General features: G+C 42.7%; 1 protein-coding gene across 3 annotated transcripts in view; it reads right to left on the bottom strand.

Annotated features, from left to right (window-relative positions):
- hecw2b (HECT, C2 and WW domain containing E3 ubiquitin protein ligase 2b) overlaps positions 1–26081 on the bottom strand; it is a 366692-nt gene that overhangs the window by 228346 nt on the left and 112265 nt on the right. For 2 of the 3 annotated variants that reach the window (XM_080198794.1, XM_080198796.1), the window contains exon 2: positions 1456–1787. In XM_080198794.1, the coding sequence (XP_080054920.1) occupies positions 1456–1747 (292 nt within the window). In that variant the 5' untranslated portion in view covers positions 1748–1787. Of the gene's footprint in view, positions 1–1455; positions 1812–26081 lie in introns of those variants that run through there. The other variant, XM_080198795.1, reaches the window with a different exon arrangement.

Raw genomic sequence — 26081 nt, 5'->3', positions numbered from 1 at the left:
CTTATTTCCTTCAACCTTACAACATTCCAAGATTTCTGTATTCTATTTCTGACCACTTCAGCATTCCCAATTTTATTCGCTCCAACATTGGTGGCCATGCCTTCAGCTTCCTCAGCTCTATATTCCCTTGCTGCACCTCTCAACCTCCTCAATTCATTTTCTCCCTTCAAGACTCTCCTTTAAACCTACCACTACTGGCCAAACTTTTGATCATCTGACTTAATATTTCCATATGTGGCTCAGTGTTATATTTTGTTTTTTACAGCACCTATGAATTGTGTTTTGAGGTTTAATATGTTATGGGCGCTATATGTTGTTCTTTTAGTATGGAATTAGGATCCTAAAAAGGTGGATCAGAAATTGTGTTTTCTTTCAATTACCATTTTTTTCTCTCTCTCTTAATTCAATATTGCTGTACTATATATATATAGTCTGTGCCATCTCACCCAAGTTGATATTATTCAAGCATGATCTTCAACAGTAAGTGTCAGTAGACTGTTGAACTGCTGGGGTATCACAACTATGCCCAATTTTGTTCTCATCAAAGATGTCTACATCTGTAGTTCGAGCACAAATCTCTGGATATCAATTAGATGCATCAACCTCCCTAACCCAGTCACACAGGCTTAACAGAGTGCCACAATCTGGTTCCTCCTTCAGTTATATGGCTCAGTCACTCACTGATTAAACTCCCTAAGCCTTCAGAGAAGTATTATTTTATTAAATGTACACAAAATAAAGGCAGCAATATCAACAAACCCATAGGTATCAGCACAAGGTGTACCTTCCTTTACTGGGTGTCTTCAAAGGTTTTACAAGCATTCTTGGATGGACTGAGTGATGTCCTGCTAATAGGCATAGGTTTTTTGCAGAAATATCAAAAATGTTAAAGGGTTTTGTTTTTAAGTTAGAGAATTAGAATTGTATTTAGCCACATTTTTAAAAAATTCATTTTCCTTTTTTAAGAATCCTCCAGGAATCCACCAGAAATTCCTCCATATTTATTGGTAGTGCCAATGTATAGGCTGGGATTTTCCAATTCCTGCAAATCAGCACAAGTGGAATGGAACATTTGACAGACCAGCCAAAGGTCAATTGACTTTGGGTGGGATTTTTTTCAACCATGCCTGTAGTTTGGATGGCTGATCATCTAATTTTCCTTCCTATTTTCTCTTTAAGGAAGTGTCCAGCTTCACATCTATGACAGCACAGTTGGGACTGTGCTTGCAAGTATCTCCATCCCCTCTATATGATGGCATGTCAGAGCCCCAGCATGTTCTGCCACTATAGTTTTCATTTTGTTAAATACATTCTAAAACTGCTCATGGAAAATCCAGAAATTCATGAAAGACTGTAAAGACTGAATAGATCCCAAGTGTGCCAATCTTTCCAGCTGAATGTAACACTTTTCTAAATGATCTATGAAAGGAAAATTAATGCTAACACATTGCTTACCTATTTGATAGAGTCCAATCCAGTCTGTGGGGTCCACCTCTTCTTTAATATCCCAGTAGATAATCAGATTCTGCGCTTGCCCAAGTGTGTATTCGTACATACTAGCTGTCAGACTGGAACGACTGTCCGAAGTCACCAAATCTGTGTCACTGTTTGCTCTGTGGAAATTCAAGCTCTCCGACCTGCCATTCTGAGAAGCCAGGCTTTGCAAGTTTTCAGGGCTCAGGGTGTAGCGAAGGTGAGGATTCCTGCGTCGTGCAAAGGGCACATGTTCCCTGGTGGAGCCTGACATTTTCGCTGTGTCTTGAAGTCAATGTCTCTGCGTTGAAAATCTGTTCAGGAAGAAAAACAGCCATCAGTGGATTCTATTACGTGAAAGAGGTCAGCCAAGTGAACAAGGTCAGGAATTTGTACTCTTTAACTGACTTTGGCACAAAATCTTATACCTACCCACAAAACTACAGTTTTATTAACATGCCATGACAACAAGATTACTTATGGCTTTTAATATTAACTGTAGAGGAAAGTAAAAAGAACCCAAGTGAACTGAGGCTTTCTGTTGTGATCTGGAATAGCCACATATTTTCTAAGTACAGCTGGCAAATTTCGCAATGTACTGAATGCTTCTTTCTACTGCCATTGAATCCAAACAGTGAAATATACATCAGATTTCAAATGCCAACAAACTAAAGTTATATAATTCACCTGGTCAGAAATGCACTGATTTTGGAGTAAACCTACTCTCTAAAGTCCTTCCAAGCAGAGTAAATATTGGTGATGTACCAGAGCAATAAGTGTTTGTTAACTTCTCCAACACAATATGCTAGTTCAATACAAACAGTTTACCAAATTTTCACAAACACATTTTTAAGTATTCATCATAGATAATCATCGTCAATTATTATAATGCATAAAATGAAGCTCTGACCTATAAAAACGTCAACAAAAGCACAGATTGCAAACACAAAATGTAAGTAACATCTCTGCTCGTTTCTGAGACATCTCTGTTCGAATCCAGGTCTAAATAAACAGATGAAACACTTGGCTCCCCAATGCCTAAAATTAGTCCAAATAAAAAATTATAATCTCAATCCTGTTTCTAAGAAGTGTAAGTCACAGACGAAAGTTACCCCTAATCTTGCACTAACAGGCATTGCATTGACATTGTTCAGTTAAAAATGTGAATATTACACTGATAAAATTGGGAGCCTTCTTCAGATACTGGAATCAATGACAGATTAACTGCTTCTGTATGGGTATTGCACACCCTAGTGCCACTAATGTGGATATGCAGTTTATGTAAATAGTTATAACCCCAAGGTATCAGAACCACAGAATCCTGTACCACCAAAAGGACCCATCATGGCTGTGCTGGTAAGTTTATTAGTTCCATTGGTGTTGATCACCAAGACTAGAGACATTCCGATGGATGGTAAATCTGGTACATTTATCAGCTGAGACCTCTGCACTGGAAACCACTAATATTAGGAGAACAAATGTTAAGGACTGTTATGCTCTGAAAGTGATGGTCCAGCACATTTCCTGAGTGCTCAGCAAGATCTATGAAGGGAGAAGTTGCCCTTGACTGCTGTGTAAATATTGACTGGGTGACATCTCTCTCAAATGCCAAGGCAATGCAGGACTTGGAAGGCTTCAAATGAATGGTAGTTCATTAGTGTTTATCAATAATCAAACAATAGTCCTGCTGAGTCACTCTCCACGAAGACAAAGCTAAAATAACTCTCAGCAGTGGGTGCATGCTGTATTTTAACAGGTTGTTGCATCCTGATGTCCACAGGCATACTGGGGCTCAGTGTCAAGTTGAGACTTCAGCACTATTCATGCTGGAGAGCTAGCATTTGGAGAGATGGTGTCTGTACGTTGCTCTCTCTTGAAACAGTCACACACTAACTAAATGTTGACAAATGTATTCCTGTTAATGCTGTCTTGCTAAGTTGTTATATTAGCAGAAGTACATTCATGCATGCAATGGCATTTCTGCCATTTGACAGCTGCCATGACCACTGACTTTTTGAAAGGACTGCACTAGTGTAATTGCTCCAGGAGGTGTGCAATTGGAGTGTTTATCACATTCCATAGTGGCACATATACCCAAGGATGAAGCCAATCAATAGGGATGAAGGTGACTTATGCCTCCTCAGTGTTGACTGCGAGACTGATGGCCCCTCACTAGATTTTGAAGATAACAGTTGAGGTTATGTTGTGTCTCCTGCTTCAAAGCTTGAAGAGAACTCTGATTGTGAAAACTTGTCTTCATCTTATCCCTCTTGAAATCTTGTAGCTATGAGGTTGTCAGAGGCGTGTCTGACACGTGATGTCTGTGCAATGGCATCCTCAGCTGGTTCGTCTGAATCGTAACCCTCTTCAGATTTAACCCCTTCCAAGCCTCCTCATCCAGAACGACATCCAACTCCTCAATGAATCCCTCTGGAAACACATTTTCCCTTTGCAGGTTAAGGTTGTGCAGAACACAGCAAACAACCATGATATGGGACACTCTATGGTGAGTATTAGAGAGCCATGTCTGTCCAGTCCAAACATTAAAAATGTATCTTGAAGAATCCAATAGCCTGCTGTACTAAGGACCTTCCAGCTGAATGTGCAGCATTATATCTCTTCTCAGACGCACTTTGTTGACGATCCGTAGAATTTTACAGTGCAGGAGGCAGCCGTTCAGCCCATTGAATGAGCACCAACCACAACCTTACCCCGTCTCCATCCCTGCAACATTATGAATTTACCCTAGCTAGTCCCCCAACACCAAGGGACAATTTAACATGACCAATCCACCTAACCCGTACAATTCTGGATTCTAGGAGGAAACCAGAGTAACTGGAGGAAACTCATGCAGACACGGGGAAAATGTGCAAACTCCACATAGACAGTGACTCAAGCAGGAATTGAACCTGGATCCCTGGCACTGTGAGGCAGCAATGCTAACCGTTATGCCACCATATCACGCTGGGCAGATGAACAGGCATTATTAGTCATGTCTTTAAACAGTATGTTTCATCACTGAACAGCAGCCTTCTAAGCACTGAGGTCCCTCAGATATCACTGGCACTTAGAAGTCATGTGAGCTCTTTGGGTACTGAGCACAAGCTCACAGGCTGCTGCCAGAGAGCTTCAAGGCCACATATGTGCAGTCAATAGAGCCCCAAACTTGTGGGAAGCCTGAGAGCGCAGTGCACAGATCTGAAAACCTGTCTTGCTTTATCCATGTGGAATTGCATGTCATGGTGAACTTTACTAAATTCAGCATCACTCAACACCCCTATGCATTTTGCCTTGCGAATTGTGAGATTCTGCAAAAGTCCTGAATGGATTCCTGGAAGTATCTGCAGACAAAAGCATTCACTGAGGTAATAATCTTCAAAGCGACCAACACTGGATGCCTCCAAGTCCATATGGTATGAATTCCTCAAACAATGTGGCAAGTATGAGCTACCACATCCTTACACAAGCAAAAGGTGCCTGTGGCACTGTATTTGGCTCAAATCCTTGTATGAATTCTGTCTTCAATAGACCCTTGGACAAGCCAAATGTTTCTCTGGATTTTGCCACTCTGTGTCAGCATCTAAGACCCCACTGACTCTTGTTCCTCAAGGTGATGGTCTTTGCTGATCTGTGCGGATTGGCGATGGACCCTGCTTCTTCCCAGTCTAATTAAAACTATCAACAAGGCAGCATTGCCAGCAGCATGAATTCTCCACTCCTCCTTGTATCTGTGAATGGACACAAGGAGGATACGATTGAGCAATCAGTGGTAATTTCTGCTGAATGGTCTGCTTCTGTATACAAGACAGGAATTCAGTCTCTAGCCTCTGACATTCCATCAGTCTGCACATTGCATTCCAAGGTCAACCATTGCAAAATATCATCCTGGTGGACAACAGGTGGCTGAGAGCTTTCCCCTCAAACATGACTGCATGCTCACAATGAAGGTCTTAGAGTCAAAAGATCCAAGTCCTAGGATCCACAGTCAGCTGTGTGTTGGCTGTTCTCTAGTGGCCTTGAGAATAAGTGCCAATTCTTACACTTATATCATGACTACAAACACTGTGCCTTGAATGTTGCAACCAGCACACTGGGAACGTAGAGGGATGTAGGGCCCATGCTGCCTCTGCGCAGTAGACACGGCTACTGATTCTTGGAACCTGCATCCAATTTGACTTGCTTTTGTGAGGATCAGATACCAATTAAGACCGTATGTATTGCAGCACCTAAACTTAATGGGTAGTCATCAGTAAAGAAGCCAAGTTTATTCAATGAGCATTAGACCTTCAAGTCCAGCACTCAGCAGACTGGTGCTTTCCCTGGTTTGAGCAGAACATTCACAGGGTGCACTTTGATTTTTTTCTAGCTTGTTTTTTTGAACTGCATCATTGTTAGATCAGTCATAGAGGTTTACAGCATGGAAACAGGCCCTTCAGCCCAACTTGCCCATCCCGCACCTTTTTTTCAAGCCCCTAAGCTAGTCCCAATTGCCCACATTTGGCCCATATCCATCTATACCCATCTTACCCATTTAACTGTCTAAATGCTTTTTAAAAGACAAAATTGTACTCACCTCGACTACTACTTCTGGCAGCTTGTTCCAAAAACTTACCACCCTGTGACAGAAAAAAATTGCCCCTCTGATCCTTTTATATCTCTCCCCTCTCACTTTAAATCTATGCCCTCTAGCTTTAGACTCCCCTATCTTTGGGAAAAGATATTGACTATTTAACTGATCTATGCCCCCCTTTATTTTATAGGCCTCTGTAAGATCACTCCTCACCCTCCTATGCTCCACAGAAAGAAGTCCCAACCTATCCATCCTCTCCTTATAACTCAAACCATCAAGTCCTAGTACATAGAACATAGAACACTACAGCACAAACAGGCCCTTCGGCTCAAAAGTTGCACCGATCATATCCATACCTACCAGGCCTATCTATAACTCTCAATACCATTAAATCTCATGTACTCACCCAGAAGTCTCTTAAAAGACGCCAACGAGTTCACCTCCACCACAACCAACAGCAGCCAATTCCACTCACTCACCACCGAATGGACATCTCCCCTGTACCTACTCCCCAGCACCTTAAACCTGTGTCCTCTTGTAGCGACCATTTCAGCCCTGGGAAATAACCTCCAAGAATCCACCCTATCTATACCTCTCAACATCTTATAAACCTCTATCAGGTCGCCTCTCAACCTTCGTCTCTCCAGGGAGAAAAGACCTAACTCCCTCAACCGATCCTCATAAAGCATGCCACCCAATCCAGGCAACATCCTTGTAAATCTCCTCTGCACCCTTTCAATAGCTTCCACATCCTTCTTGTAGTGAGGCGACCAGAACCGTGCACAGTACTCCAAGTGGGGTCTGACAAGGGTCTTATAAAGTTGCAGCATTATCTCCCAACTCCTAAACTCAATCCCTCAATTAATGAAGGCTAGTACATCATACACCTTCTTGACCACATCCTCCACCTGCGAGGCCGATTTGAGAGTCCTATGGACCCAGACCCCAAGGTCCTTCTGCTCCTCTACACTGCTAAGACTCCCACCCTTGATATTATACTCCTTCATCCCATTTGGACCTGCCAAAATGGACCACTACACATTTATCCGCGTTGAAGTCCATCTGCCACTTCTGCTCCCAGTCTTGCATCCTATCTATGTCTCGCTGCAACTTCTGACATCCCTCCAGACTATCCACAACACCACCAACCTTCGTGTCGTCGGCAAACTTACCAACCCGTCCCTCCACTTCCTCATCCAGGTCATTTATGAAAATGACAAACAGCAAGGGTCCTAGAACAGATCCCTGGGGCACTCCACTGGTCACCGACTCAGTGTAGAAAAAGACCCATCCACAACCGCTCTGCCTCCTGCAGGCAACACCAGGTTTTGGTTGGACTAAAACCTGGTGTTGTCAGACTTTTTACTGTGTTTACGCCAGTCCAACGCCGGCATACCCACATCCTGCAGGCAAACCAGTTCTGGATCCACAAGGCAACAGCCCCTTGGATCTCATGCCCTCTCACTTTCCCAAGAAGTCTTGCATGGGGGACCTTACTGAGCGCCTTGCTGAAGTCCATATAAACCACATCCACCACTCTTCCTTCGTCAATGTGTTTAGTCACATTTTCAAAGAACTCAACCTGCCTTTCACAAAGCCGTGCTGACTACTTTTGATCATACTAAACTTGTTTAAATGTTCATAAATCCTGTCTCTCAGGATCCTCTCCATCAACTTACCAATCACTGAGGTTAGACTCACCGGTCGGTAATTTCCTGAGCTATCCCTGTTCCCTTTCTTGAATATAGGAACCACATCCACAATCCTCCAGAACCTCTCCCGTCTCCATCGATGACGCAAAAATCATCGCCAGAGGCTCAGCAATCTCTTCCCTCACCTCCCACAGTAACCTGGGGTACATCCCATCCGGTCCCGGCAATTTATCTATCTTGATGCAATTTAAAACTTCCAGGACATCCTCTTTCTTAAAGTCCACATACTCAATCTTTTCAGTCCGCTGCAAACCTGCAGTACAACCTCCCAGATCATTTTCCACCATGAATACCGAGGCAAAGTATTCATTAAGCACCTCTGCCATTTCTTCTGGTTCCACACAGATTTTGCCCCGTTAACCTTTTATAGGTCCTATTCCTTCACATCTCGCCCTTTTACTCTTCACATATTTGTAGAAAGCCTTGGGGTTCTCCTTAACCTTACCCGCCAAGGCCTTCGCATCCTAGTAATCTTTTTCTGCACTCTTTCTAATTTACTAATATCCTTTCTATAATAGGGTGACCAGAATTGCACACAGTATTCCAAGTGTGGCCTTACCAATGTCTTGTGCAACTTCAACAAGACGTCCCAACTCCTGTATTCAATGTTCTGACCAATGAAACCAAGCATGTTGAATGCCTTCTTCACCATTCTGTCCACCTGTGACTCCACTTTCAAGGAGCTATGAACATGTACCCCTAGATTTCTTTGTTCTACAATTCTCCCCAACACCCTACCATTAACTGAGTAAGTCCTGCCCTGGTTCAATCCACTGTCTCTCTACACATCTTTGCAACATCTGCAAACTTAGCAATAGTGCCTTCAATTCCTTCCTCCAAATCGTTAATGTATATGATGAAAAGTTGTGGTCCCAGCACTGACCCCTGAGTCTTGCCTTCTATGCCCAGCTTTGGTGCAGCTTAAGACGCAGGCACCCAATATCTTGCAGCAACACTCTTAAAGATAAACAAAAGCAAGTCTACTGATCTCAATATCAGTGGTGAGCAGAAGCTTGCCAAGTGTACTCCATTTATATACAGACAGGAACTTTAGCCATTCAGCTGGTAGGACACTTAATTTGGAGGGGGATATAATCTCAGTAAATTGACCATAAGAACTAGGAGCAGGAGTAGGCCATCTGGCCCCTCGAGCCTGCTCTGCCATTCAATAAGATCATGGCTGATATTTTTGTGGACTCAGCTCCACTTCCCTGCCCACTCACCATAACCCATAATTCCTTTACTGTACAAAAATTTATCTATCCTTGCCTTAAAAACATTCAATGAGATAGCCTCAACTACTTCACTGGGGAGGGAATTCCACAGATTCACAACTCTTCTCAACTTAGTCCTTAATCTGCTTCCCCTTATTTTGAGGCTAAGCCCCCTAATTCTAGTTTCACCTGCCAGTGGAAACAACTTCTCTGCTTCAATCTTATCTTTTCCCTTTATAATCTTACATGTTTCTATAAGATCTCCCCTCATTCTTCTGAATTCCAATGAATATAGCCCAGTTTACTCAGTCTCTCCTCATAAGTCTCTCTCTCAACTCCGGAATCAACCTAGTGAATCCCTCTGCACCCCCTCAAGTGCCAGTATATTCTTTCTCAAGTAAGGAGACCAAAACTGCGCACGGTGCTCCAGGTATAGCCTCACCAGCACCTTTATACAGCTGCAAGATAATCTCGTTTTTAAACGCCATCCCTCTAGCAATGAAAGACAAAATTCCATTTGCCTTCTTAATTACCTGCTGCACCCACAAACCAACTCCCTGTGATTCTTGCACAAGGACACCCAGGTCCCTCTGTACAGCAGTATGCTGCAATTTTTTACCATTTAAATAATAGTCTATTCTGCTGCTATTCCTACCAAAATGGTTGACCTCACATTTACCAACATTGTACTCCATCTGCCAGACCCTCGCCCACTCACTTAGACTATCTATAATATTAGATTATTTATATTCTATTTAATGAGCATTCTTGAGATGCAAATGTGGTTCCCAATACAGATCAGGGGGTAAAATGACTCATCTTTAAAAACACCAACAAAGGCGGGAAACAGACTTTTGCCACCACACCAAAGATCCTTAGACATCACCTTCCAAACCAACATCATTTCCATCTAGAAGGACAGGGGCAGCAGATACATGGAAACATGATCACCTGCAAGTTCCCCTCCAAGCCACTCATCATCCTGCCTCAGAAATATATCACTGTTCCTTTGCAGTCGCTGGGTCACAATCCTGGAATTCCCTCCCTAATGACATTGTGGGTCAACCCACAGAACATAGACTGTAGCGATTCAAGAAGGCAGCTCGCCACCATCTTCTGAAGGGCAACTAGGGATGGGCAATAAATGCTGGCCAACCAGCAACGCCCATGTCCTACAAATGAATTTAAAAAAAACACCAAATCTAGTGCCTCCACTCATCACAATTCCAAAAACACTGGTGGAAAATTCCACCAAAGAATTAGTTGCCTCTCAAAAGGTATCAATGGGTTAATAAAAAACATATGCAGCTTTTCTGCTCATAGAAGTGTTGTATTAAGCCCAGACAAAAGTATTTGTGTTTGGAGTTTTGAGTTTCATCAAGGAGGTGGTATTGAAAATCAGGGAAGTTCCTAACTCCATAAACTGATCTCTATTTTTGTTCTGAACAGACAAAGACAGGTTGTGATTGGGCCCACCACCCTCAGAGGCAAGCCCAATGCAGCAGCTAAAGAACATAAGAAAGGCCAGCATTTAGGAATGTCTTCCTCCATCTACTGGGTGATGTTGAAATGATGAACGCCAGGCCCTGAAACCCTCGTCCCTCACCTCACATCTAATCACTTTGCCTCCTATGCCCTCTGATATCTCCCAAGCCCCCTTCACGCACCCCCATAACTCCCATTTCCCTTCAATGTTCCTTCAGATCACACATGCGGCTTCTATGACCGCCAATGCATTCTCCATATCCCCTCCCAGTATATACTGTATTCGGGGTCAAATGAGCCTTTGCCAAGTTTGGCAACACTTCGAAATAACTGACAAAATGGTAGAGACTTTGAAAAAAATCATTTGAAAAAAAATGGCTCAGCATACAATCTCTGAAAGTTTTAATCAACTGCACCCATAGTATCAACATCAAAAGTTTTTCTCCACCTCAGACGTCTTGAATGTCATGTAAATACATACACAGGCAGTGAAAATGATCTTCAAAAGGTTATTGCAAGGAAATAGAAACAACAAACAAATTTTCATTCCCTCTGCAATCAATGATGTCAGGTTGTGAAATCCTCACCCCTTACCACACAACTTTTTGTTTAAGAAGGGGAACAGAGACTTCCCCGGGAATTATAGACCGGTGAGTCTCACTTCTGCTGTGGGCAAGGTTTTAGAAAAAATTATTAGGGATAGGATTTATAGTTATTTGGAGAGTAATAAATTGATTGGAGATAGTCAGCATGGTTTTGTGGCGGGTAGGTCGTGCCTTACTAACATTATTGAGTTTTTTGAGAAAGTGACCAAAGAGGTGGATGGGGGTAAGGCAGTGGACGTGGTATATATGGATTTTAGTAAGGCGTTTGATAAGGTTCACCATGGTAGGCTTCTGCAGAAAATGCAGATGTATGGGATTGGGGGTGATCTAGGGAATTGGATCAGGAATTGGCTAGCGGATAGGAGACAGAGGGTGGTGGTTGATGGTAAATATTCATCATGGAGTTCGGTTACGAGTGGTGTGCCTCAGGGATCTGTTTTGGGGCCACTGCTGTTTGTAATTTTTATTAATGATCTGGATGAGGGTATAGTTGGGTGGATTAGTAAATTTGCTGATGACACCAAAGTCGGAGGTGTGGTAGATTGTGAGGAAGGGTGTCATAGTTTGCAGGAAGACTTAGACAGGTTGCAGAGCTGGGCCGAGAGGTGGCGGATGGAGTTTAATGCGGAGAAGTGTGAGGTAATTCACTTTGGTAGGAATAACAGATGTGTTGAGTATAGGGCTAACGGGAGGACTTTGAATAGTGTGGATGAACAGAGGGATCTAGGTGTATGTGTACATAGATCCCTGAAAGTTGGGAATCAAGTAGATAAAGTTGTTAAGAAGGCATACGGTGTCTTGGCGTTTATTGGTAGGGGGATTGAATTTAGGAGTCGCAGCGTCATGTTGCAACTGTACACAACTCTGGTGCGGCCGCACTTGGAGTACTGTGTGCAGTTCTGGTCCCCACATTACAGGAAGGATGTGGAGGCTTTGGAGAGGGTGCAGAGGAGGTTTACCAGGATGTTGCCTGGTATGGAGGGGAGATCCTATGAGGAGAGGCTGAGGGATTTGGGGTTGTTTTCGCTAGAAAGAAGGCGGCTAAGAGGGGATCTTATTGAAACATATAAGATGATTAGAGGTTTAGATAGGGTGGACAGTGATAGCCTTTTTCCTCTGATGGAGAAATCTAGCACGAGGGGGCATGGCTTTAAATTAAGGGGGGGGGTAGTTATAGGACGGATGTCAGGGGTAGGTTCTTTACCCAGAGGGTGGTGAGGGATTGGAATGCCCTGCCTGCTGCAGTTGTAAATGCGCCTAGTTTGGGGGCGTTTAAGAGATCCTTGGATAGGTTTATGGGCGAAAAGGGATTGGTTTAGGTTAGTGGGTCATTGTTTTTTAACTGGTCGGCGCAACATCGTGGGCCGAAGGGCCTGTTCTGCGCTGTAATGTTCTATGTTCTAACTAATCCCAGAGCTCACCTATGCCGCCCCCGCCCCCAATATTTCTCAAGTATCCTTCATGCACCTTCATTTCTCCCATTCCCAACATGTCCCTCCATATCACATATGCCCCTTCACTGCTTGCTGAAATCTAATCATTCTTGGAACTCAGGCAGACATTCATAATGAGGTCTCCTACCAAATGTATCAACAAAAGCAGGTTGAACACCAGTTTTCCTAAATATATTAATTGCACGTACTGTATAGTAGAACAGTAAAATACATTTCCTATAAATACTCCTTTGACTACCTTATCACAGTAAATACAGCATACATATAGGGAGTGCAATTTGGTGAGTGCTTTCTGTGCTTGATGGAATTTATTTTCTTATATTGATGTCTACTTAATTAAAAATCACCATGGGGATTGTTGAAATCTGTGTTCAACTTGGAATACTGTGCATTTAGAATGTCCATCAAATTCCCCCAAGACCAGGCAATTTCTAAATCAGGCCAAATTCTACACAGTCAGCAGAACAAGTGGTTGCATTAGTGTATACATACTGAATGACAGTAGCCTACTTAGACAAACCTACTTAGTGATCCACCATTCAGTTAGTATTTTAGGTCAGAAAGTGACGCTGTCAGCCCTGACGAGCACTGTCTTTGGAAATGCCACAAATAAGTTGCTACTTTCTTGGTTTATTAAGTAATATTTCCATGGTTGAAGTGGAGTACCCCAGGGGCCGGTGCTGGGGCCTCAGCTATTTACCATTTATATAGATGATCTGGAGGAGGGAACCGAGTGTATGGTGTCAAAATTTGCTGATGACACCAAGATTGGTGGAACGGCAAATTACGCGGAGGGTGTGGAGAGTCTGCAGAAGGATCTAGATAGGCTGGGCGAATGGGCCAGGAACTGGCAAATGGAATTTAATGTTGGCAAGTGCGAGGTGGTCCACTTTGGTAGGAATAATGGTAGGAAGGATTATTACTTACTTGGCGAAAAACTGCAGCAGGCGACGGTGCAGAGGGACCTCGGGGTTCTTGTGCATGAGTCACAAAAACCCAGCTTGCGGGTGGTCAGGAAGGCGAATGGGATGCTGGCCTTCATAGCGAGGGGGATTGAATATAAAAGTAGGGAGGTCTTGCTGCGGCTATATAGGGCATTGGTGAGGCCGCAGCTGGAGTACTCTGTGCAGTTTTGGGCGCCGTACCTACGCAAGGATATTTTGGCCTAGGAGGGAGTGCAGAGGAGGTTTACTAGGCTGATGCCGGAGTTGAGGGGGTTGAGCTATGAGGACAGGCTGAATAGATTAGGCTTGTACTCGTTAGAGTTTAGAAGAATGAGGGGAGATCTCATTGAGATGTATGAGATGATGAATGGGATGGATAGGATAGAGGTGGAGAGACTCTTCCCGCTCAGAAAGGACAGTAGGACTAGGGGGCACAGCCTCAAGATAAAGGGGGGGGGCGGTTTAGAACGGAGTTGAGGAAGAACTTCTTCACTCAAAGGGTGGTGAATCTCTGGAATTCTCTGCCCATTGAAGTGGTGGAGGCTACCTCGCTAAATATTTTTAAGACGCGGGTTGATGGGTTTTTGATGAGAGGGGATTAAGGGTTATGGGGAGACGGCGGGAATGTGGAACTGAGCCACGACAGATCAGCCATGATCTTATTGAATGGCGGGGCAGGCTCGAAGGGCCAGATGGCCTACTCCTGCTCCTATTTCTTATGTTCTAATGTTCATATGAAGCGCCCAGAGAGAGGGAGATTAAAGTAAGCCTGTGAATAGAAGCAGAAACTAGATAAAACGAAGCGCTAGAAACATGGAGATGAAGAGGGGGGAGTATCCCTAATACCTTGGCCAATATTTACCCCTCGAACAACATCACAAAAGCAGATTACCTGGTAATTATCACATCACTGTCTGTGGGAGTTTTCTATGTTTCCTTAATTGGCTACCACACTTCCTACATTACTGACAGCAACTACACTTCAAAAGTACTTCACTGACTATAAAACACTGAGACATCCTGTGGTGTTAATGATGGTATAGAATCTAAAACTTTCTCTCTTATTTGTGGTAGAATGATCATTAACACTAGGTGCTGGTGTTCTAAATTACCTCCGTATCCTGCTTCTATCTATTAATTACTTTCCATCACATTGGATCAAGAATTGGCTAGCAGATAGGAGACAGAGGGTGGTGGTTGATGGTAAATATTCGTCATGGAGTTTGGTTACGAGTGGTGTGCCTCAGGGATCTATTTTGGGGCCACTGCTGTTTGTAATTTTTATTAATGATCTGGATGAGGGTATAGTTGGGTGGATTAGTAAATTTGCTGATGACACCAAAGTCGGAGGTGTGGTAGATTGTGAGGAAGGGTGTCATAGTTTGCAGGAAGACTTAGACAGGTTGCAGAGCTGGGCCGAGAGGTGGCGGATGGAGTTTAATGCGGAGAAGTGTGAGGTAATTCACTTTGGTAGGAATAACAGATGTGTTGAGTATAGGGCTAACGGGAGGACTTTGAATAGTGTGGATGAACAGAGGGATCTAGGTGTATGTGTACATAGATCCCTGAAAGTTGGGAATCAAGTAGATAGGGTTGTTAAGAAGGCATACGGTGTCTTGGCGTTTATTGGTAGGGGGATTGAATTTAGGAGTCGCAGCGTCATGTTGCAACTGTACACAACTCTGGTGTGGCCGCACTTGGAGTACTGTGTTCAGTTCTGGTCCCCACATTACAGGAAGGATGTGGAGGCTTTGGAGAGGGTGCAGAGGAGGTTTACCAGGATGTTGCCTGGTATGGAGAGGAGGTCCTATGAGGAGAGACTGAGGGATTTGGGGTTGTTTTCGCTGGAAAGAAGGCGGCTAAGAGGGGATCTTATTGAAACATATAAGATGATTAGAGGTTTAGATAGGGTGGACAGTGATAGCCTTTTTCCTCTGATGGAGAAAGCTAGCACGAGGGGGCATGGCTTTAAATTAAGGGGGGGTAGTTATAGGACGGATGTCAGGGGTAGGTTCTTTACCCAGAGGGTGGTGAGGGATTGGAATGCCCTGCCTGCTGCGGTTGTAAATGCGCCTAGTTTGGGGGCGTTTAAGAGATCCGTGGATAGGTTTATGGACAAAAAGGGATTGGTTTAGGTTAGTGGGTCATTGTTTTTTAACTGGTCGGCGCAACATCGTGGGCCGAAGGGCCTGTTCTGCGCTGTAATGTTCTATGTTCTATGTTCTATTCTATCTGAAAAGAACTTATCAATTCCATTTTCTTTGATTGACAAACACAAGATAGCACTGCAGGTGGAAACATAGATTCAAGTGAGCAACACGTTTTCAGGAGTCAGCCAGTGAAATGGTTAACATGAAGTTACTGGTAGAGTCTTAGAGTTCGACAGCACAGAAAGAGGCCCTTCAGCCTATCGTTTCTGTACTAGTTCTTTGGCCCATCATGTCTATGCCAGCCATCAAGCACCTATCTATTCTAATTCCATTTTCTAGCACTTGGTCTATGGCCTCATCTATGATGTCATTTCAACAGCTCATCTAAATAAGTTCATATCAACATTGCACACAAAAGCATCCATGCAAATAATACTCAATAAACTATCAGGGTCTTAAATAGGACAAGCAATTGTGCATGCACATTCACAATTCCAAGATTCACCTCCAATTTGCTTGCTTTACTGATAAGAATTGCCAAAGTTCAATTTACAGTTTCACTGTAATAATGTCAGGCCCCACCATCATCATGATTAGCCAGATAATTAAATCTTTACAAAGGATTTGAGCACATAATTGAATCTCACTCTGGTGCAATATTGAGGGAGCGCTGCACTATGCGATGTGATGCCTTTCAGGAGAGATGACAAACTGAGGTCTCACCTGCCTGTTCCATTGAATCTTATTGCCAAAGAGGAACAGGGGAATTCTCCTGCTGTCTTAGGCATGGATGAAGGTTTCAGCAGGCAATGGGCTGTAGCAAAAGTGTTTTTTAATGAATGAATGACTGTTATTTTAATGCTTTTTTAATACATCCTATTGTCACTATTGGGTTCACTGGTTTCTACACACAGTGTAGAGTGGGTGAATGGAATGGAAGGGTATGAGGGGTCATGAGGATTGGGTGGAAGGGGATATAGCTTGGGACATGGATAAGACCATTTGTACTTACCTTTCAAAAGGTTTCCTCATCCAGAATATAATTCTTAACATCAGGGTGGCACGATGGCACAATGATATTCCTTATGGGTTGAGTGAAGGCCGTAAGTTTCCATATCCAAACTACCGCATTCAAATAGCCTATCTAGGAATAGGAATCAAACCCATCTAAAGAGCATGATCCAATTGTTTAGCACTGCTGCCTCACAGCACCAGGGACCCAGGTTCAATTCCAACCTCAGGTCACTGTCTGTGTGGAGCTTGCACATTATCTTTGTGTGGGCATGGGTTTCCTCTGGATGCTCCAGTTTCTTCCCACAATCCAAAAACATGTGAGTTAGGTTGATTAGCCATGATAAATTGACCCTAGTGTCAGGGGATTAGTAGGGTAAATATGTGGGATTACAGGATTAGGACCTGAATGGGATTGTGTTCAGTGCAGACTTAATGGGCCAAATGTCCTCCCCCCTGCACTGTAGGGATTCTATGATCTCTGAGATGCTGTGAAATACAAGTAATTTATAAGCTTGCTTGACTCCATGAAAATTGTGGAGAACTAAAATACACTTATCCCCACAATGGAGCCAGACAAGTTGGGAATGAAGGGTGTGGGCACACAATGTGAACCAAACAATCCCTCAATGATGAAAATTGGGACGCAGCAGGAATGGGATCAGGTTACACCCTGATGGGATTTCCCTGAGTCCATAAAAATCCAGCCCATGGAGCTGGTAACAGGGTTGAGAATAACCTACCCAATGTTCAACTGGAGGAAATTTTGTTTCATCCAAGAATGGGTGTCAGATGAATGATATCTGACAACACAAACAGTGGAGGATAGTTAACATTAATCACTCAATCAACACAACTGAAAATAAATTAACTGTTCATTTCTATAAACAGTTGCTGTTTATGGGACCTTGCTGTGTGTAAATTAACTGTCATGTTTACACACACACACACTAGTGTCTACACTCCGAAAGTGATCAGTGGCTGTGAAGTACTTTACAATATCTCAAGGACATGAAAGGTGTGATATCAAAGGTACAACCTTGTTTCTCCTTCTGAGATCTACCACACTCCAAAGTGTTTCACATTCCTCATTGTTTCTCACACCTGCTTGATTAACTGAAATATTATTTGCATAAAAAACCACTTAATTAACAATGCTGATTGCTTAAAATAATATTGAATATGTGTTCACTGACACCATTCCTACAATGAACAGTCGCAAATAACTATCAATAAACCAATGAGGAGAAACAGAGCCCAAGAAATGACAATATTTTCAGTCACAGTCGTGCTTCACTAGAAATCAACAACCTGCGTTTATATATAGCATATAAAGTACCTTTCATGTAGCACCAAATCCCAAAGCACTTCAGAGGTACAATGTGATCCAAAAAGGGATTAAAACTTAAAACAAGGGAAAAAGTAATCAGAACTTTTTTTTTGTGATTCTCACTAAAACTCTATCTTTACAAGTCTGTTAATTTGTTTTGGTCTCATTGGCATAAATTCTCAGCTCGAGTTTTGTTCCTTTCCTGAAACGTCCTTCAATTAACCTGACATTCCCAGACCCGAGTTCCACTCCACACCCAGTTCACACAGATCTGTCCAAATATTTCTCACCGTTGGAATTATCAATGATTTATATATGATTGAGACGAACAAGTACTAGGTTATACAGATGAGCCATCCTGCATCCTGCCAGTATTGTACGTATGGATCTGGCTCCCAAGGTCATAACAAAGAAACATTAAGAGACAGTGCTGACAATGCTGGGCATCATATTGTAGGAAACTGAACCAAATTAAAAACAGTTTTTGGGGAAAGAACTGGTTAGTTCATGTTGCCTGCCAGATTAACCCAATATTGAATGTATGAACCATCTGTTTAAGCTGGAAAGAGCTGACATGGAAAAAGTGCTGGGATATAACAAATTAATACATCTTTCCTTATGGGGAGGAGTACATAATCATAACTAGAATCATAGAATCCCCACCGTGCAAGAGGAGGCCATTCAGCCCGTTGAGCTTGCACCAACAACAATCTCACCTCGGCCCTATCCTCTTAACCCCAAGTATTTTATTCACTAATCCCTCTGACACTGGGGGCAATTTAGTATGAACAGTCTACCTAACTTGCACATCTCTGAAGTATGGGGGGAAACTCGAGCACCTGGAGGAAACCCATGCAGACACAGGGAGAACATGCAAATTCCACACAGTCACCCAAGGCCGGAATTGAACCTGGGTCCATGGCAGTGAGGCAACAATGTTAACTACTGTGCCGTCCCTATTAGTGAACCAGGTGGGTTTTTATGACAATCATCAATGGTTTCATGGTCATTAGTAGACTTTCAATTCTCAATTTTTTTTAAACTGAAAACAATTTTCACCATCTGCTGTGGTGGGCACAGCATTATCCTGGGTCTTTGGAATCTAGTCTAGTGACAATACCACTACATCACCAACTACCCACACACATACTTATTGCAGCCACCACATTGGACATCTGATCCCTGCCTACCCCCAAACTAGATACAGAGATAAATATTCAATTGTGTTTGTAATTTAAAGTCAATTGACCAAGAAATGCAGAGGAAAAAGCTTTATCTGGCAAATGCAAATCTGTAGCATTTAAAACGCTCCATTCAACCCACATCAACCAAAACTTATAGTAGAGCATTTCTGTTGCAAACGTTCGTTTTTTTCAGTGATCAAGTGATCATTTGAAAGGCAGTTTTTTTAAGCAATTACAAATTCAAAGGCAGCAGAACCAAATATAAAAATCTATTTGTCTGTTTGGCAGAAAGTAAACCTATCTTTTGGCCAAGAGTAAGAAAATTGGCAAGCCATGTTGACACTTTATAGGACCTTAGTTAGGCCACACTTGGAATACAGTTTTCAATTCTGGTCGCCACACTACAAAAGGATGTGGATGCTTTGGAGAGGGTACAGGAAAGATTTACCAGGATGATGCCTGGTATGAAGGGCATTAGCTACGAGGAGAGGTTGGAGAAACTTGGTATGTTCTCACTGGAATGACGGAGGTTGAGAGGTGACCTGATCGAAGTCTTCAAGATTATGACAGGCATGGACAGAGTGGATAATCAGATGCTTTTTCCCAGTGTGGAAGAGTCAATTGCTAGGGGGCACAGATATAAGGTGTGAGGGGCAAGGTTTAAAGGAGATCTACGAGGCAGATTTTTGTTTTTACACAGAGAGTAGTGGGTGCCTGGAACTCGTTGCCGGGGGAGGTAGTGGAAGCGGATATGGTAGTGACTTTTAAGGGATGTCTTGACAAAGACATGAATAGGATGGGAATAGAGGGATAAGGTCCCTGGAAGGGGAGGGGGTTTTAGTTCATTCAGGCAGCATGGTTGGTGTAGGCTTAGAGGGCTGAAGGGACTGTTCTTGTGCTGTAATTTCATTTGTTCTTTTGTTCTTTGACTGTGTTTGCACCTTTCAGAATTGCATTTATGCTTTATAGGGACCAACAATATATTCTTCTCACAGTGCTTCTAGTACAAGGCCCTTCCCTACATTTGCAGGAAGGAATACACAATACCTGAACAGTACAAAGGAGGAACCCCTGGATGTAGTGGCAAGAGGGAGACAGAGATCTTGGTTAGTGCTATTTTTTTTTCACTTCATCTCCTCACTTACTCATTCTTTCACATATAGGCATATACTTAGCATAAAACACTGGAATATCTTGCCATGTAAGTTTGCTTTCATGTGCATCCTACATCTGATGTGGAGGTGACAGCATTGGATTGGGGTAAGCACAATAAGAAGTCTCACAACATCAGCTGAAAATTCAACAGGTTTATTTGGTAGCATAAGCCACAAGCTTTCAGAGCGGTGCTCCTTCATCAGGTAAGTGGGAGTTCTGTTCACAAACAGGGCACATAAAGACACAAACACAATTTATAAAATAATAGTTGGAATGCGAGTCCTTACAGGTAATCAAGTCTTAAAGGTACAGACAATGTGAGTGGAGAGAGGGTTAAGCATAGCTTAGAGAGATGTGTATTGTCTCCAGCCAGGTCAGTTAGTGAGATTTTGCAAGACCAGGCAAGTCGTGGGAGTTCCAGATGGTGTGACATCAACCCAAGATCCCGGTTGAGGCCATCCTCATGTGTGCGGAACTTGGCTATCAGTCTCTGCTCAGCGACTCCGCATTGTCATGTGTCGTGAAGGCCACCTTGGAGAATGCTTACCCGAAGATCAGAGGCCGAATGCCCATGACCGCTGAAGTGTTCCCCAGAAAGAGAATACTCTTGCCTGGTGATTGTCAAGCGGTGTTCATTCATCCATTGTCATAGCATCTGCATGGTCTCCCCAAATGTACCATGCTTCAGGACATCCTTTCCTGCAGTATATCAGGTAGACAATGTTGGCCAAGTTGCAAGAGTATGTACCATGTACCTGGTGGATGGTATTCTCACTTGAAATGATGGCATCCATGTCGATGATCCAGCACATTTTGCAAAGGTTGCTGTGGCAGGGTTGTGTGGTGTCGTGGTCACTGTTCTCCTGAAGGCTGGGTAGTTTGCGGCGGAAAATGGTCTGTTTGAGGTTGCGCGGCTGTTTGAAGGCAAGAAGTGGGTGTGTGGGGAAGGCCTTGGCGAGATGTTCGTCTTCATCAATGACATGTTGAAGGCTTCGGAGAAGATGTTGTAGCTTCTCCACTCCGGGGAAGTACTGGACGACAAAGGGTACTCTGTCCGCCGTGTCCCGTATAAGTCTTCTCAGGAGGTCGGTGCAGTTTTTCACCGTGGTGCATCGGAACTGTCAATCGATGGGTCGAGTGCCATATCCTACTCTTATCTGAGCATCTCGCCAAGGCCATCCCCACACTCCCACTTCTTGCCTTCAAACTTTCACACAACCTCAAACCGACCATTGTCCACAGCAAAGTACCCAGCCTTCAGGAGAACAGTGATCACGACACCACACAACCCTGCCACAGCAACCTCTGCACACGTGCCAGATCATCGACATGGATGCCATCATCTCATGTGAAAACACCATTCACCAGGTACGCGGTATATACACTTGCAACTCGGCCAACGTTGTCTACCTGATATGCTGCAGGAAAGAATGTCCCGAAGCATGGTACACTGGGAAGACCGTGCAGAAGTTACACCAATGGATGAATGAATATCACTCGAACATCACCAGGCAAGAGTGTTCTCTTCCTGTTGGGGAACACTTCAGCAGTCACGGGCATTCAGCCTCTGATCTTCGTGTAAGCATTCTTCAAGGCAGCCTTCACGACACACGACAAAGCAGAGTTGCTGAGCAGAGGCTGATACCCAACTTCTGCACACATGGGATTTTAGGTTCATGTCACGCTATCTGTAACTCCCACAACTTGCCTGATCTTGCAAAATCTCACTAACTGTCCTGGCTGGAGACAATACACATCTCTTTAAGCTATGCTTAACCCTCTCTCCACTTACACTGTATTTACCTTTAAGAATTGATTACCTGGAAAGACTCGCATTCCAACCATTATTTTGTAAACTGAGTTTGTTTCTTTACAGGCCCTGTTTGTGAACAGAACTCCCACTTACCTGATGAAGGAGCAGCACTCTGAAGGCTAGTGGCTTATGCTACCAAATAAACCTGTTGGACTTTAACCTGGTGTTGTGAGACTTCTTACCATCCAATATTAGCAGTGGTTTTGCAAATATAAGCAAGTCGTTTTGCAAATTTGCAAAACCAGCTCCTCATAGCACCTATTTGTAAGGTCACTATGCTTAAGATTTGGTTTTCTATGCAGAAGGTAGATCACCACAAGTAGCAATAAAAGAATGACATCAAGTGCAATGAATCCGTTTATGCCTATTGTTCAAGGCATTGCATTATATGATGAATATGTGGCTTTGCGCGTCTATGCACAGACCTGCTATTGACTCATGGACAGCCAAAACAAAATGATTAATGAGGTACTTGTCTTGTAATGCAATCTATTTGTTTGGATGCATGTAGAATGATTGGCCTATAAAACCACGTGAATCCCTGTTTCCTAAAAGAAAACCAATGATAGTGCGACATGCAGCTGCATGTTAATTCAGCAATTTCATGTGGTCTTTTAGGTTTCACTACTGCAGCCATTCATATTTCATTAAACTATCCAAAGGACACTTGTGGCTGTTAGTCAAGTTCTGTTAGTGGGCGGCACGGTAGCACAGTGGTTAGCACTACTGCTTCACAGTTCCAGGGATCTGGGTTTGATTCCCAGCTCGGGTCACTGTCTGTGCGGAGTTTTCACATTCTCCTCGTGTCTGCGTGGGTTTCCTCTGGATGCTCTGGTTTCCTCCCACAGTCCAAAGATGTGCAGGTTGGCCATGGTTTGATTGACTGATTGATTGATTGGCCATGCTAAAATTGCCCCTTTGTGTCCTGAAATGCGTAGGTTAGAGGGATTAGCAGGTAAATGTGTAGGGATATGGGGGTAGGGCCTGGGTGGGATTGTGGTCGGTGCAGACTTGATTGGCCGGATGGCCTCTTTCTGTTCTGTAGAGTTCTATGATTCTATCAAAATGCGGTTTTTTTTTGGATATCTCTGACTGATTATTGAGATAGGAGAGAAGGAAGATACACAGTAAAGAAGGTGACCCATAATTTGCAATAAAATTGATAAGGCTATTCGCACTCACTGTTAATAAGGGTTAATTATATAGTAACTTCCAAAGCCACACTAGCAGTTAAACTTAAAAATCAGGAAAATAATGTTCAAGTTGTCCCATTTTTCCCAAGTTTCATTATAGTAGTATCCTGCTGAAAAAGTTTGCATTGAAACAGATGTGAAGTTACTCTACTTACATGATTGGTACCAACTAACTTTGCTGAACAGTTCAGCCTTGCCCATTCTAGTGTTAGAAAAATGTCTAATCACTCTCTGCTGCCAAGAATTAACTTTTGCAAGTATAGAATCACATTCATTCAGATCTAATCTCAGCAACGGTCATTACTATTGTCATATCCTTGGCATTCATAAGAGATCTATTTCTGTCAAGATGCTAAGGTTTTTATTTTACACTTTGATAACCATTTCCACCCACCTGCTACTCTGCTATACCTTGACCAAAACTGGTATGACATGAAATATTACAACTGCACTCCATTCACAATACTATGGGAGATCAGACAGCATATTTTGGCAGAACTTAAAACATAGGAGCTCAAGATAAGGAGCTGGTCATTTAGGAGTGAAATGTGGAGTAATTTCTTAAATGGCTGTGAATCTCTGGAATTCTCTACTTCAAAGGGTTGTGGCTGCTTCATCATTATTTATTCTTAACACTGAGACAGACAGATATTTGGTCTTTTAAGGAAATCAAGGGATATGAGGAACACATGAGAAGGTGGAATTAAAGTTGAAGATCAGCCACGATAATACAGAGTTGCAAAGCAGACTCAACAGGCCACATGGTCTACTCCTGCTCCTATTGCTTATGTCTTATCTTTGGACCACTTCAACCACAAATAAGTCTGCTTAAAACCTATGCTAGTAGCAGTTAGTCTCCATTAAATACCATGGCTATATTGTAGATAGTAAACTAATACACTCATTTTTAAGTTATACAATCAGTTCCCTATCCTTCTACTAAGCAGGTCCCTAATCCTATTCAAATGACTGATGGGTAATCCAAGTTTATGACTACTACATGCAAAATCATTCAATAATTTATAATTTAAACAATAAAGAAGTAGGAAGAGAAAATGCTGGATAAACTCGGCAAGTCTGGCAGCATCTGTGGAGAGAAACCAAGTTAACGTTTTGAGTTAAATGACCATTCTGCAGAACTACAGAAGAAAGTAATCTATTAAACACACAGAGACTAAATATAAATTTATCATCCTGTCATAATGCCTGAAAAAAAATGAGTTTAACCTGTACTTGCCACAGAAACCTGTCAAAGAACAATTAGCCTCCAGCTGACCAAGGAAAACACAGCTATTGCACCTTTTAATCCTAAAAGCATCATTCATCCTTATTGTTTAGGCACAGAAGTGTGCATTACCCCTGGATCAGTTGTAACTCACTTGCCACAGAGTCAGGAAGCTATTGGTTCAAGTCTCACTTCAAGGACTTGAGCACAAAATGTTGGCTGATACTTGTACAGTACTGAGGAAACACCAAACCATCAGAGTGATCAACTTGCGGATGAGATATTAACCAAGGCGTCAAATGGACACAAAAGACCCCATGGTCTATTTTAAAAAAGAACGGGAGAACTCTACCCAAGTCTTGGTTAATATTTGTCCCTCAACGATACTCCAAAACAGATTTTTGTTAATTAGCACTCTATTATTTATGGAATCTTACGCTCAAGTTGGTTGATGTGCTTTCTATAATAAAACAGCAACTATTGATTATAAAGTACTATTGAGAAATCCTGAGGTCATGGAAGGTACTAGATAAACATGCAAGCCTTTCTATCTTTTCAAAATGATGCTTTGCCTGGTAATAATATACATTATTGTAGAACAGCAGGCACATCAAAATGATGCACTTCATGAAAAAAATGTTGAAAAATCATTTGAGTTCCATTGCATTCCAAAGTAAACTGCAGGAAACTGAGCAGTTATCTAAATTAGGTCATTGGGGACTCATATAAATATTACAACTGTGAAAATGGCAGATGCTTCCTGTACCATTCAAAGCCGAACTTGGGAACTGCAGTGCTGCATGCAAAGAGATCTGTCATGGCTGTTTTCCATCCATGCTTCCTGTTAATTATAGCACTGAAGGCAAACCAATCAAAAATCCAACTTTAAAGCCATTAGCGAATCTAAATGTGATCAGATCAATCAACATGTATTAAAATTGTAAATCTTGCAAGTTTGCTCTAATTATTGGAAAAAAATTGTTACATGTCTTTCATTTCTCACCACCTTGCTGAACTTCAGCAGAGGTACCATTGTGCTCACAGCAAAACAAACATGAACACAGGAAATTTTTCTGTCTATACAGGAAATGGGAACAGTTTATCATGACTGAAGCACTACCCAACCCCTAAAATGCTATTTCTCATACAGGATATCTAGATTATCTGCCAATGTAGCAGTCATCATTCTCAGAAGTAGCAATGCATAGAAGAGAGGAAACCCTCATCAGCAACCACAAATTAGCTAAAAATAGGTTTGTTGGAGGTGGGGAGAATGCCAAATCCTGCAGGCTAAGTTTACACCAATGGTTCCATTTGGGGTACTTAAAAATTTTCCATGGAGTCTATGAAATAATCCCTTTACCAGATGAGGTGGGGGGGGGGAACAGAAAAAGAGAAAACAAAGCACATTCTTTGTATAAATTAATGGAGGTTGGTGTTAGCCCTGCATAGGTAGCTAACAAGATATCCACTGCCAAAATTCCTGAATACTTGGTCTACTTTACGACTGCCATGGTTTTCAGAGGTGTGTCTCATTTTTGGTGGTAGATCGGGGGGGGAGGG

This window comes from Carcharhinus amblyrhynchos, chromosome 11 (assembly GCF_965287045.1).
Source record: "Carcharhinus amblyrhynchos chromosome 11, sCarAmb.v2.hapA, whole genome shotgun sequence".
Taxonomy (NCBI): Eukaryota; Metazoa; Chordata; class Chondrichthyes; order Carcharhiniformes; family Carcharhinidae; genus Carcharhinus; species Carcharhinus amblyrhynchos.
The sequence above is the reverse complement of the archived record's forward strand: the minus strand, read 5'-3'. Positions and strand labels throughout refer to the sequence as shown.